The following is an 11,858-nucleotide window of genomic DNA, read 5'->3' as shown; positions in this document are numbered from 1 at the left end:
TAAGAAATCGTAATAAACAGAAAATAATGATGAGTATAAAGCTGCACCCTATAGATGAGAGAGAAGCTTTGGGGGGAAATTCACCCTATAAAGGGGAAATGCACCTTATAGAGGGGAGATTCACCCTACAGATGAAAAATACACCCTATAGAGGGGAAATTCACCTTACAGAGGGGAAATACACCCTATAGAGGGGAAATTCATCCTATAGGGGGGAATGCACCTTATAGAGGGGAAATTCAACCTACAGAGGAGAAATTCATCCTAGAGAGGGGAAATTCACTGTGAGACCCCACCCACCACCCTCTATAGGGGAACTGGGCAACACCCCAAAGCCAGCCCCAAACCCACCCCAAACCCCTTGATTGTCTGTAAGTGACCCAGACCTTACCCCAAACATTTCCATACCGCACATCTTCCTGCAGGCCCCAAAATGAGCCCCTACATCCCCCAAATGCCACCCTAAAACCGACCATTTTACACCCCAAAGCCCCCTAAACACCCCAAATCATCCTACAGCCTTTGTGCAGCACTGGGAATTGTTCAAATTGTCAGAACCCCCCCCCAGATTGGGAATAACTCCAAAGGAAGGAGCCAAGAGTGCAAAAATCAGCAATAACCCCAAAGGAAGGAGCTGGGAGCCCAAAAATCGGGAATAACTGCAAAGGAAGGAGTTGGGAGCCCAAAAATCGGGAATAACCCCAAAGGAAGGAGCTAGGAGGCCAGAAATTGGGAATGACCCCAAAGGAAGGAGCTGGGAGCCCAAAAATCAGGAATAGCCCCAAAGGAAGGAGCCAGGAGCCCAGAAATTGGGAATAACCCCAAGGGAAGGAGGCAGGAGCTCAGAAATTGGGAATAACCCCAAAGGAAGAAGCTGGGAGCCCAGAATTGGGAATAATCCCAAAGGAAGGCGCCGGGAACCCAGAAGTTGGGAATAACCCCAAAGGAAGGAGCCAGGAGCCCAAACATCGGGAATAATCCCAAAGGAAGGAGCTGGGAGCCCAAAAATCGAGAATAACCCCAAAGGAAGGAGATGGGAGCCCAGAAATTTGGAATAACCCCAAAGGAAGGAGCCGGGAGCCGCAGGGCCCCTTCGCTCTCTGCGGGACCCTCCGGGGCTCCCCCTCCCGTGGAACAGAGAAAGGCACAGCAATAACAAACCCCCCCGATTTAATTATTATGTGCACAAAGAAAAAGGGAATCCCGGGGTTTCGGGGAGCTGCTCGTTCATGCACGGGAGCCGCAGCGGCGCGGGGCGGGTCCGGAGCGGGGCCGGGGCTCAGCAGCCGCCGCAGCTGCGGGCGCAGGACGCGCCCACGGTCTGGCACAGGCCGCTCGTGGCCATCACCCCGCACTTGGAGAACTTGTCCCGGCACAGGTCGGCTGCGGGGAGCGAGGGATTATCCCGGGAGAATCGGGAGAACTCCGGGAGAGCAGCGAGGGGAGCCCCCCAGTCCGGCCCCACCGCACAGCGCTACCCCGCTCTGCTCCGGGGATCTCGGGAGCTTTGGGAGCAGCGAGGGATCCCCGCCCCATCGGGGCACACCCCGGCCCCATCCCACATCCCGGCCCCATCCCAAAATCCCACGGGACCAAAGCTCCAGAGACCCCCGGAGCAGGGAGGGACCCCTGCCCCATCGGGGCACACCCCGGCCCCACCGCACAGCCCCACCCCGCTCTGCTCCGGGGGTCCCGCGGGATTTTCCCTCCCCGGAATTATGGGGAAAATCGTGACTGGGATGGGGACGGTGCCGGTTTCTCGCTCACCTCGCAGCAGCTCCTCGTGGGCGCACACGGTGCGGACGCAAATCTCCTTGTTAATGACATAAACCCGGCGGAGGCTGGAAATTTTGGGATAGAAAGGATGGGGATGTAAAGAGGAAGGGTTCCCAAAACCCCGGATCAGAGGGATCAGGGATGTTTCCCCTCCCTCACGCACCTGTAGAAGCAGATCTCGTTCAGGCACTGCTTGCAGGGCTTGTGCACGGAGTAGAGCCGGGTGCAGGGGTACTGCTCCTCCCGGCAGTCTGCGGGCAGGGAACCGGCAATGCCCGGCAATTCCTCACCCGGCCATTCCCCCAGCCCCGACTGTCGCCTCCCCCAGCCCCGATTGTCGCCTCCCCCCAGCCCCGATTGTCCCCCCGCGGTGGCACAGCCCCGCTCCGGTCGGAGCCCGGCACAGGGAACGGGAATGGGATCGGCACTCACCGAGTGGTCCCGGCTCCGTGGGCTCCGTCTCGGGCACCGCAGCTGAGGGGGACAGGGGACAGAGAATGGGACAGGGGGACAGGAGACAGGAAGAGAGGAACAAGGGGACAGGGGACAGGAGGACAGGGAATGGGACAGGGGACAGGGAGAAAGGGGACAGGGGGACAGGAAAAAGGGGACAGGGGACAGGGGCACAGGAGAGGGAATTTCAGGATGAGGCAGAAGTGTCTCCTCGCCCCTTCCCTGGATTCCACCCTTGGCACCCACTGGCTGCTCTGGAGGGCACAGCTGGGCTGGGGGGGCAGGGAAGGGACAGAGAGACCCGGGACTGGGGGGCTTGGGGGGGCTGTCACCCACCCTGGGGGCTGTCACCCACCCTGGGGGCTGTCACCCACTTTGGGGGCTGTCACCCACTTTGGGGGCTGTCACCCACCTGGGGTCGGGGCTGGCACAGTTTCCTGCTGGGATTGCTGCTGGGATTGGTACCGGAACTGCTCCTCCGGGGCTCGGGGGGTGACATCTGCAGGGAGAGACCCAGTGCAGGGACATCCCCAAATCCCCAAATCCCCAAATCCTGATCCTCCCCCCTCCCCAGTATCCCAGAGGGAAACACTCACCGTGGTAGTCGTAGTAATCCTGAATTTCTGGGGATAAAACAGAAACAGGCTGAGGGAGGGTCTGGGGAGAGAGCTCATCCCGTGGGGACTGGGAGAGGGAAATGAGGTCCCTGGAATTCCCTGGTGGGTCAGGAAAACTCCCTCCAGCCCCTCCAGGGATGAGCCTGGGCCACTTCCCACAGGTGGGGATTGGGGATGATGAAGGTTCAAAAAATGATTGGATAAAGTTCTAATAAATAGTTGGATAAAGGTTTAATAAAGAATTGGATGAAGGGTTAAGAAATAATTGGATAAAGGGTCAATAAAGTATCAGATGAAGGGTTAATAAAGTATTAGATAAAGGTTAATAAAGAATTGGATAAAGGGTTGATAAAGTATTGGATAAAGGGTTAATAAATAATTGGATAAGGATTTAATAAGGAATTGGATAAAAGGTTAATAAAGGATAAAGGTTTAAAAAGGAATTGGATAAAAGGTTAATGAGGAATTGGATAAAGGTTTAATAAAGAATTGTCAGTGAGAGCACAGGGAGGAGCTGGGAAGGCTGGGAATTCCAGGGGCGGAGCACAAGAGGGAGGGATCAGAGGGTGGGTGTCTGTCTGTCTGGATCAGAGGGTGGGTGTCTGTCTGTCCGGATCAGAGGGTGGGTGTCTGTCTGTCCGGATCAGAGGGTGGGTGTATGTCCGGATCAGAGGATGTCTGTCTGTCCGGAGCAGAGGGTGGGTGTCTGTCTGTCCGGATCAGAGGGTGGGTGTCTGTCTGTCCGGGAGAGGGACAGAAGGGGCGGGGCTCTCACCTGCCTGCTGGTCGTACTGGGAGTACTGGACCGGCTCGGGGTAGGTGATGCCCTCGAACCTGCTGAACTGTCCCTGCACCAGGAGCGCTGCGGGACAGGGCTGGGCTCAGCGGGGGCACAGCACCCCAAACCGGGTCTGGGATTCCCATGGAAACCCCAAACCGGGATCTGGGATTCCCATGGACACCCCAAACCGGGTCTGGGATTCCCATGGACACCCCAAACCGGGTCTGGGATTCCCATGGACACCCCAAACAGGGATTTGGGTTCCCATGGAAACCCCAAACCAGGATCTGGGATTCCCATGGACACCCCAAACCGGGATCTGGGATTCCCATGGACACCCCAAACAGAGATTTGGGTTCCCATGGAAACCCCAAACCGGGTCTGGGATTCCCACAGCACCCCCAGCCCAGGGATTTGGGATTCCCTGCTCCCACCATCCCCCCAGTCCCACAGGCACCCCCTGCCAGGATTTGGGGTTCCCACGGACACCCCCAGCCTGATCCCTGCTCCCACCATCCCCAATCCCACCCCTCTGTCCTCAGGGCCATGGATCCGAGGGGAAACGGCTCCAAATCCAGCGTGGAAGAGTCGGAGGGACCGGAATCCCCGGGAAGGGATTGGAGTACCCGGGAAGGGACCGGAATCCTCAAGATGGGTTTGGAATCCCTGGGAAAGGATTGGAATCCCCAGGAAGGGATTGGAATCACTGGGAAGGGATGGGAATCTCCAGGAAGGGATTGGAATCCCCAGGAAAGTATGGGAATCCCCGGGAAGGGATGGGAATCCCTGGAAAGGGATTGGAATCCATGGGAAAGGATGGAGATCCCTGGGAAGGGATTGGAATCCATGGAAAAGGATGGGGATCCCTGGGAAGGGATTGGAATCCCTGGGAAGGGATGGGAATCCCCAGAAAAGGACCAGAATCCTCAGGAAGGGATTGGAATCCTCAGGAAAGGACCGGAATCCCAGGAAGGGATGGGAATCCCTAGGAAGGGATTGGAATCTCCAGGAAGGGGCCGGCATCCTGGGGATGGGATTGGAATTCCCAGGAAGGGATTGGAATTCCCAGGAAGGGATTGGAATTCCCAGGAAGGGATTGGAAACCCCGGGAAGGGATTGGAATCCCAGGAATGGGGCTCAGCTCAGCCCACGCTCTGTCCCTCTGCTCCATCCCTCCCTGTCCCCAGGAGCCCCCTGGGAATGCTGCCGGGACAGGGTTGAGGCTCCAGCCCCCTTCCCTCACCCCGAGATGTTTCCCTGTGTCCCCCCCTTTGTGTGCAGCCCCTTTCACCCAAACCTCTCCTGGCTCCCCTCCCTGCTCGCTGCCATCCCCTCTGCCAGCCCTCGGGGTTATAAACCCCATTTCTATGGATTTTGTCCCATTTTGTGCCACCTCCATGTCCCCACTCACTTGGTGCCAGCTCAGAGCCATTCCCAGCCTAAAGATGAGCCCAAAGTGGGATTTGGGGGAACTTTGGGGAGTAACGGGGAATGAGCGATGGCTCAGCCACCCAAAAATCACTGGGAGTTGTGGCCACCTCCTGATCATCCCTCCAGTGATGCTTTAGTACCAAAAATTAACACTTTGCACCCTAAAAATGCATTTTTTGGAGGCTTCGATCCACGGAATGAGATTCTGGAAGGTAAAAATGAGGCTTTGGGCCAGACCATTGAGTATTTGGGTCCATAAACAAAACTTCAGCCTCTAAATCAGAGGCTTTGGACTTTCAAAACCAGACTTTGGGCCTTAAAAATGTGATTTTGGGCATTAAGATGAACTTTTAGACCTCTGAAAGGGCACTTGGGACTTAAAAATGAGGGTTTGCACCATAAAAAATGAGGTTTTCAACCACAGAATCAGAGTTTTGGGCTCCAAAAGTGAAGATTTGAGACTTAAAAATGAGGTTTAGGGATGTTAATATGAGGTTTTGGGACACAAAAATGAGGGTTTGGGATCTAAAAATGAGGGTTTGGGACCTAAAAATTAGGATTTGGAGCATAAAAATGAAGTTTTGGGATGCAAAAATGAGGCTAGGGGCACAAAAAATTTAGGTTTTTCTCTCTAGAAATGGGGTTTAGATCCTGAAAATGAGAGTTTGGACCCTCCAGTTGTGTCTTGGTGTTTAAAAATGAGGAAAACGGGTAAAAGTGGAGCTAGAAAATGTGGATTGGGATGATCCAAACGGTGCTGGGGGTGCGGGGGTGGCACCTGGGGCTGGGGACACTCACCTGGCAGACACAGCACCAGGAGCTCCGCCGCTCTCATCCTGCTGGAATGACGGAAAAGGGCGGGAGCGCGGCCGGGATGCAGCCGGAGGAGTCTGGGTGTGAACAGAGGGAATTCAGAGGGAGGGGACACGGAGGGACACACAGGGACATGCAGGGACACCAAGGGACACCAAGGGACACACAGGGATACTCAGGGACACACAGGGATGCACAGGGACACACAGGGACATGCAGGGACACACAGGGACACTCAGGGACACTCAGGGACACACAGGGACACTCAGGGGCAGGCAGGGACACTCAGGGACACACATGGACACTCAGGGACACTCAGGGACACGCAGGGACACTCGGGGATGCACAGGGACACACAGGGACATTCAGGGATGCACAGGGACACTCAGAAACACGCAGGGAACACACGGGGACACTCAGGGACACTCAGGGAACAGGCAGGGACACACAGGGACACTCAGGGATACTCAGGAACACACGGGGACACTCAGGGACATGCAGGGACACGCAGGGACACACAGGGATGCACAGGGACACACAGGGACAGGCAGGGACATGCAGGGACACTGCCCCATCCCGAGTGTCCGCGGGTGCTGGCTCCAAAAACATCCTCCCCCTCCCAGTCTTCAGAAATCAAAGAATTTCCCCAAAAATGCTTCCCGCCCTTTCCCAGGGGATTTGCAAGGACCAAACCCCAGAATATCCCGCGGGCAGAGTGGGGAGGAGAAACGCCAGGATGAGGGATCACTCCCAGGATCATTCCTGGGATGTCAGGATCAATCCTGGCGAGTTGGGATTACTGCCAGAATCTGGGATAATTCCTGGGATGTCAGGATAATTCCTGGGATGTCGGAATGATCACTGCCAGGATCATTCCCAAGATGTTGGGACTGCTTCCAGGATCACTCCCAGATGTCGAGATCACTCCTGGGATGTTTGGATCACTCCTGGGATGTTGGGATCACTCCCGGGGTGTTGGGATCACTCTCAGGATCACTCCCAGGATCTGGGATCATTCCCAGGATGTCAGGATCACTCCCAGGATCACTCCCGGGGTGTGGGAGGAGAGGCCCAGACCCCCCAGAATGGAAATTTGGGGCTCCTTTCCCGAGGTTTCCAATTCCTTGGGTGAGGAATTGTTTTGGGGAATTGCTGCATTAGCTCAGGCATCCCCTAAATCCAAAGGAACGTGGGGATTTGAGGAGAAAATCCCGGATTTTGAGAGGAATCCCGTGGGGTTTGGTGGCCTCGGGCGCTTCCCGGCGTTTTCCAAGCCTGCTGCTCCCGGCGGGACGAGGGGCCAAGGCCGGGAGCCGCCAGGAATGCCGGCAGCCCTTCCCCCATCCCCAGCCAGCTCCAGGGGGAAAATCGAGGGAAAAAGAGAAATTCTCCCCCAAAACTCCTCTGAAATCCAAGGGAAGGGGTTTGAGGATGAATCCCACTGGCATTCCCAGTGCTCGGGTGGGGGGATCCTCCCCGGGCGATCCCGGCTCTGCTGCCGGAGCGGGGAAACTGAGGCACGGGGGGGAGGAGCCCTTTGAATCTCATCCCTACGGAACGGGAACATCAACCCCCCGTGCCGGGAGAGCTTCCCAGCCCAGACCCCGGCAGGGAGCGGCTCTGGAGGGGGGGATCCTCCTCGGATCACATCTGAACCTTCCAGGGATCCCATCCAGCTCCAGAGTGTGGGATCCTCCAGGGATCCCATCCAGCTCCAGAGTGTGGGATCCTCCAGGGATCACATCCTGCACCAGCCCCAGTGTGGGATCCTCCAGGGATCACATCCTGCACCAGCCCCAGTGTGGGATCCTCCAGGGATCCCATTCTGCACCAGAGTGTGGGATCTTCCAGGGATCCCATCCTGAACCTTCCAGGGATCCCATTCCACACCAGAACCAGAGATTGGGATCCTCCAGGGATCCCATCCTGCACCAGATCCATAGTGTGGGATCTTCCAGGGATCCCATTCTGCACCAGAATTTGGGATCCTCCAGGGATCTCATTCTGCACCTTCCAGGGATCCCATCCTGCTCCAGTGTGGGATCCTCCAGGGATCCCATCCCTCTCCATGCCCAGAGTCCCGTTTCCCAGCCACCCCAGTGACTGAAGGCACCTTCCAGGGCCCTTGTCCTGCACCCTCTGATCCCCAGCTCCTCTCCAGCACCATCAGGGCACCCTCAGGACCACGTCCTGCAGCCCCTTCCCCACAGAGCTCATCCCATGGGAACCTCCTCCTCCTCCCCATTCCAGGAGCTGCTGGAGGTGCTGACTCCAGACCCTCCCGGCTTTGGGAATCCATGGAGCCGGTCCCAGCCGGGCTGGATCAGCACACTCAGCCCCGGCTGTGCCTTGGTGGGACAGGCCCTGTCTGCTCCCCACGGCCCAGGAGCCGCCCTGGAATGTCCCGGGATTAAAGGGACCGGAGGCTTTGCCAGGCTGGCAGAGCTGGGGTCTGGGACTGGGGAGGGGGCCTGGGGGAGCCCATCCTGAGCTCTGCTGGCTCTGCAGGTGCCAGGATCCTGTGGGACACCAGAGCCGGCATCCCAGCAGGGAGCGAGGGAGGGATGGATGGATGGATGGATGGATGGATGGATGATGGATGGATGGATGGATGGAGGGATGGATGAAGGCATGGATGCATGGACAGATGGATGGATGGATGATGGATGGATGGATGGATGGATGAAGGCATGGATGCATGGACAGATGGATGGATGGATGGATGGATGGATGGATGATGGATGGATGGATGGATGGATGGATGGATGATGGATGGATATTGGATGGATGGATGGATGGATGGATGGATGGATGGATGGATGGATGATGGATGGATGGATGGATGGATGGATGGATGATGGATGGATGGATGGATGGATGGAGGCATGGATCCATGGATGGATGGATGAATGGATGGATGGAGGGACAGACACCCCCTCTGGAACCATCCCCTGCCATCCTCCCGCCCTCCCGAGGACACGGCTCCGCAGTGCCCTCCCTGCCAGCCCCGTTTCCAGCCTGCACAGCTTCTCCCGAGCTCCAATTCCCTGAATTTCCCCCAGTCTTGGCCGGAGCTCGCAGGGTTTGGCCGCGGGACGGGGACAGTCGGGTCACGTCTGCCCCGATGGCGACGCCAGCGGCTGCTCCCGACGGAGACCCCGGAGCGACGCCGACATCCCCACGACATCCCCACGACATCCCCACGACATCCCCACGATGTCCCCACGATGTCCCCACGATGTCCCCCCTCCACCAAGGCCACCGAGGAGGGGATGAAGCCGCCTCCAGCCCCGTCCCCCCGGCCCGGCCGCTCCCCGCCGGGAGGGCCCCGCTGTTCCCCCTTCCCTTCCCTTCCCCAGGCTCCGCTCCCTCCGTGCAGGGGTCCGGCGGCTCCGACCGCGCCAGATGTTTTTGCAACTGCACATCTGGGAACAATCAACCCCGGAGAAAGAACACCACAGTCCCTTTCATTCTGCTAAACCCCACCTTCCCCCAGCATTTCCCCCCTCCCTCAGCTTTTCTTTTTTTCCCCCCATTTTCCTTTCCTTTCCTTTTTTTTTTTTTTTTCTTTCTTTCTTTTTTTCTTTTTCTTTTTCTTTTTTTTTTTTTTTTGAGCTCTCCCGTTTCCAGAGAATAGGAGAACAAAGGGAATATCAAAGGATTCCAATTTTTTTGGCCCCCGACCAGAGGTAAGGAACTTGGTGCCCCCATCCCTGTTTTCACACATCACCTTTTCCTCAGGGGGCCCGTCCCCCCCAAAAAATAAATTGGAATAAAAGATCCATTTTCTACAATCTCTTTCCAGGATGGAAAAGGAAAAAAAAAAAAACAACAAAACCAACCAACAAACCCACGGCTTCCTCCAGGCTTTAGGGTATTTTTAGACTTTTAAAAATCTCCAGTAACTGTCAGGCCTCACAGAAGGGCCCCTTCCCCCCCTGGCTGCCGTTCCTTCAGCCCCCCAAAAATCAAGGGGATTTGTCTTTGTGAGGTTAAAAAGCTGAAAACAACTTTTCCAAGCTCTTAACCGATGGAGTTTTTAAGATGATTTCACAAAGTCCCCAAAATGGGGGTTCAGCCCCGTTTGCTGCTGGGGGGTGGGGGGGGTCCCGGAATTCCTGGGAATTAGGGGGGGTTTCCCTCGCCTGGTCCTTACCAGTGAGTGCCGGCTCTGCCCTCGCCTCGGTCTCCTCTCTCTGCTTCCCCAAAACTCTTGAAATGAGAGTCCGAAAAAACAAAAAAAAAAAAAAAACCCAAAAAACCTCCTACCTCCAGCACGGGGGATCCGCTGGGTCCTAAAGCCACACCTGAGCCGGCCCCTTCCTCCTCCCGCGCTGCCTGGGAGGGGGAAAGCCGGGAAAACCCCCAAACAACCCCAAATATCCACCCGTGAGACCGCACCGCTGCCAGGGCCGCCGGGGACGGGGTGCTCTGTTGGTTTTGGGGTTTTTTGCCCCGCGGGATGAGTTTTAAATCCATGGAAAAGCGAGGAGGGGGGAGGATCCCGCGCGGAGCGGGCCGGGGTTTGTGGGGCTGCAGGGAGGGAGGGAGGGAGGGATGGAAGGAGCAGCTCCGAGGATTTTTCTGCCACCTCGTCAGCTCTTGGGGAAAAAAAAAAAATAAAATCACTGCACCCCCAAAATTTGGGATCCTGGGATCACAGCACCGCTCCCGATCCAGGGGTGGATTCCGATCCCCCCCAGCAGCGAGGATGCTGCGGTCCCGCGGGGGATTTGTCCTGGGACGGGGCTGGAAAAGGACCCAGATCACCCGAATCCCGCTTTCCCCACCCAGGCCGGGGCTGCCGGAGGCTCTGCAGCCCCCGGGGCCGGCGTGGGGCCCCTTTCCCCGCTCCTGGAGGAGGATCCCGGCGGGATCGGGATGATCCCAAACCCCCTGAGCTCGGCAGGGACACAGAACCAGAGCTGGGGGTGAATCCTGCGGGTTTGGAGTGAAAAACTCAGGAAAGGAGAGGAGGGAGGGCACTGGGGTGGAGGGAGGAGGTCTCTGGAGACGGGAATGGGGGTGAGCAGAGGAGATTTTCTCCCGTGGGATTGGATTCCCAGCAGCCCACGCTGGATTGTGCCGAGGGCTGAGCACCGGGACAGGCTCTGAGAGCTGCAAAATGCAGGAAAAAAGGGATTTTCAGAGCAGGATGAGAGGAAGATGGGGCTGGAAGGTGCTCCCATCTCCTCTCCGCTGGTTTTTCAGGCTGAAGGATGGATAAAACCTCCCAAAGGATCCCAAAACCACCTCAGTTGCCAGGCTAAAGAATGGGTAAAACCACCTAAAGGATCCCCAAAACACCTCAATTTCCAGGCTAAAGGACCAGTAAAACCACCCAAAGGACCCCAAAACCACACAAAGGATCCCTAAAACCACCCAAAGGACCCTAAAACACCTCAATTTCCAGGATGAAGGATGGCTAAAACCACCCAAAGGACCCCAAAATCACTCCAGCTGCCAGGATAAAGGATCCCTAAAACCACCCAAAGGACCCCAAAACCACCTCAGCTGCTCCCACCGAGCTTCTACCAGCCCCCAAGTGCAGCACTGTGCCCATCCCAGCCCTGCTCAGCCCCATCGGGGGGCAGGAGCTGCCTGTCAATAATTAAATGAATTTTCCCACCCCCGGGGCCGGGAACACCCTCCCGGCCCATCCAAGCCAAACACCCCGGAGCGCTCGGAAATTCCAAAGGGAAGCGGCTCCCGGGTGCCTCTGCTTTGGACGCTGCCAGGAGCGGGCAGAAATCCCGAGGGCTCGGAGCGGGGAGGGTTTTTCCAGGCTCGGGAAGCCTGGGTTAACAACCGCAGCCTTGGCCGGGCCTTCAGGAAATCAGGAAACCTCTTACCTCTGCTTGTGCCTCATTTCCTGACCTAATCCCAGCTCCCCAGGGCAGGGAGGCGCCGCCGGCGCTCGGAGGGGGTTCAGACTTTCCGTGGAAGCGAATCCCTGCAGGAAGCAGCCCGGGATGCTGGGAGGCAGC

The 11,858-nt window shown here is 57.1% G+C and overlaps 1 protein-coding gene across 1 annotated transcript; it reads right to left on the bottom strand.

Moving 5' to 3' along the window:
• Positions 1 to 1,174: 1,174 nt before the first annotated feature.
• MFAP2 (microfibril associated protein 2) lies at positions 1,175 to 10,310 on the bottom strand. The gene is made up of 9 exons (XM_071449190.1): positions 10,028 to 10,310; positions 5,857 to 5,948; positions 3,622 to 3,708; positions 2,826 to 2,852; positions 2,642 to 2,728; positions 2,209 to 2,250; positions 1,940 to 2,027; positions 1,768 to 1,841; positions 1,175 to 1,383 (listed from the first exon to the last, which is right to left on the bottom strand). The coding sequence occupies exons 2-9, from the start codon at positions 5,891 to 5,893 to the stop codon at positions 1,280 to 1,282; spliced, it is 546 nt and encodes a 181-aa protein (XP_071305291.1). The 5' UTR covers positions 5,894 to 5,948; positions 10,028 to 10,310; the 3' UTR covers positions 1,175 to 1,279.
• Positions 10,311 to 11,858: the final 1,548 nt, after the last annotated feature.

Source organism: Agelaius tricolor, unplaced genomic scaffold (assembly GCF_023055355.1).
Source record: "Agelaius tricolor isolate 1412-34295 unplaced genomic scaffold, bAgeTri1.0.p SCAF_28, whole genome shotgun sequence".
Taxonomy (NCBI): Eukaryota; Metazoa; Chordata; class Aves; order Passeriformes; family Icteridae; genus Agelaius; species Agelaius tricolor.
This window is presented reverse-complemented; position numbering and strand designations above follow the sequence as displayed.

What these genes read in the sequence shown, in the direction of transcription:
- MFAP2 (XM_071449190.1), bottom strand. Translation starts at nt 5,893, where the DNA reads ATGAGAGCGGCGGAGCTCCTGGTGCTGTGTCTGCCAG. An exon ending in CCTGGTGCTGTGTCTGCCAG is followed by an intron (nt 3,709 to 5,856) that starts GTGAGTGTCCCC and finishes CCTGTCCCGCAG; the next exon opens with CGCTCCTGGTGCAGGGACAG. An exon ending in CCAGTACGACCAGCAGGCAG is followed by an intron (nt 2,853 to 3,621) that starts GTGAGAGCCCCG and finishes TTTTATCCCCAG; the next exon opens with AAATTCAGGATTACTACGAC.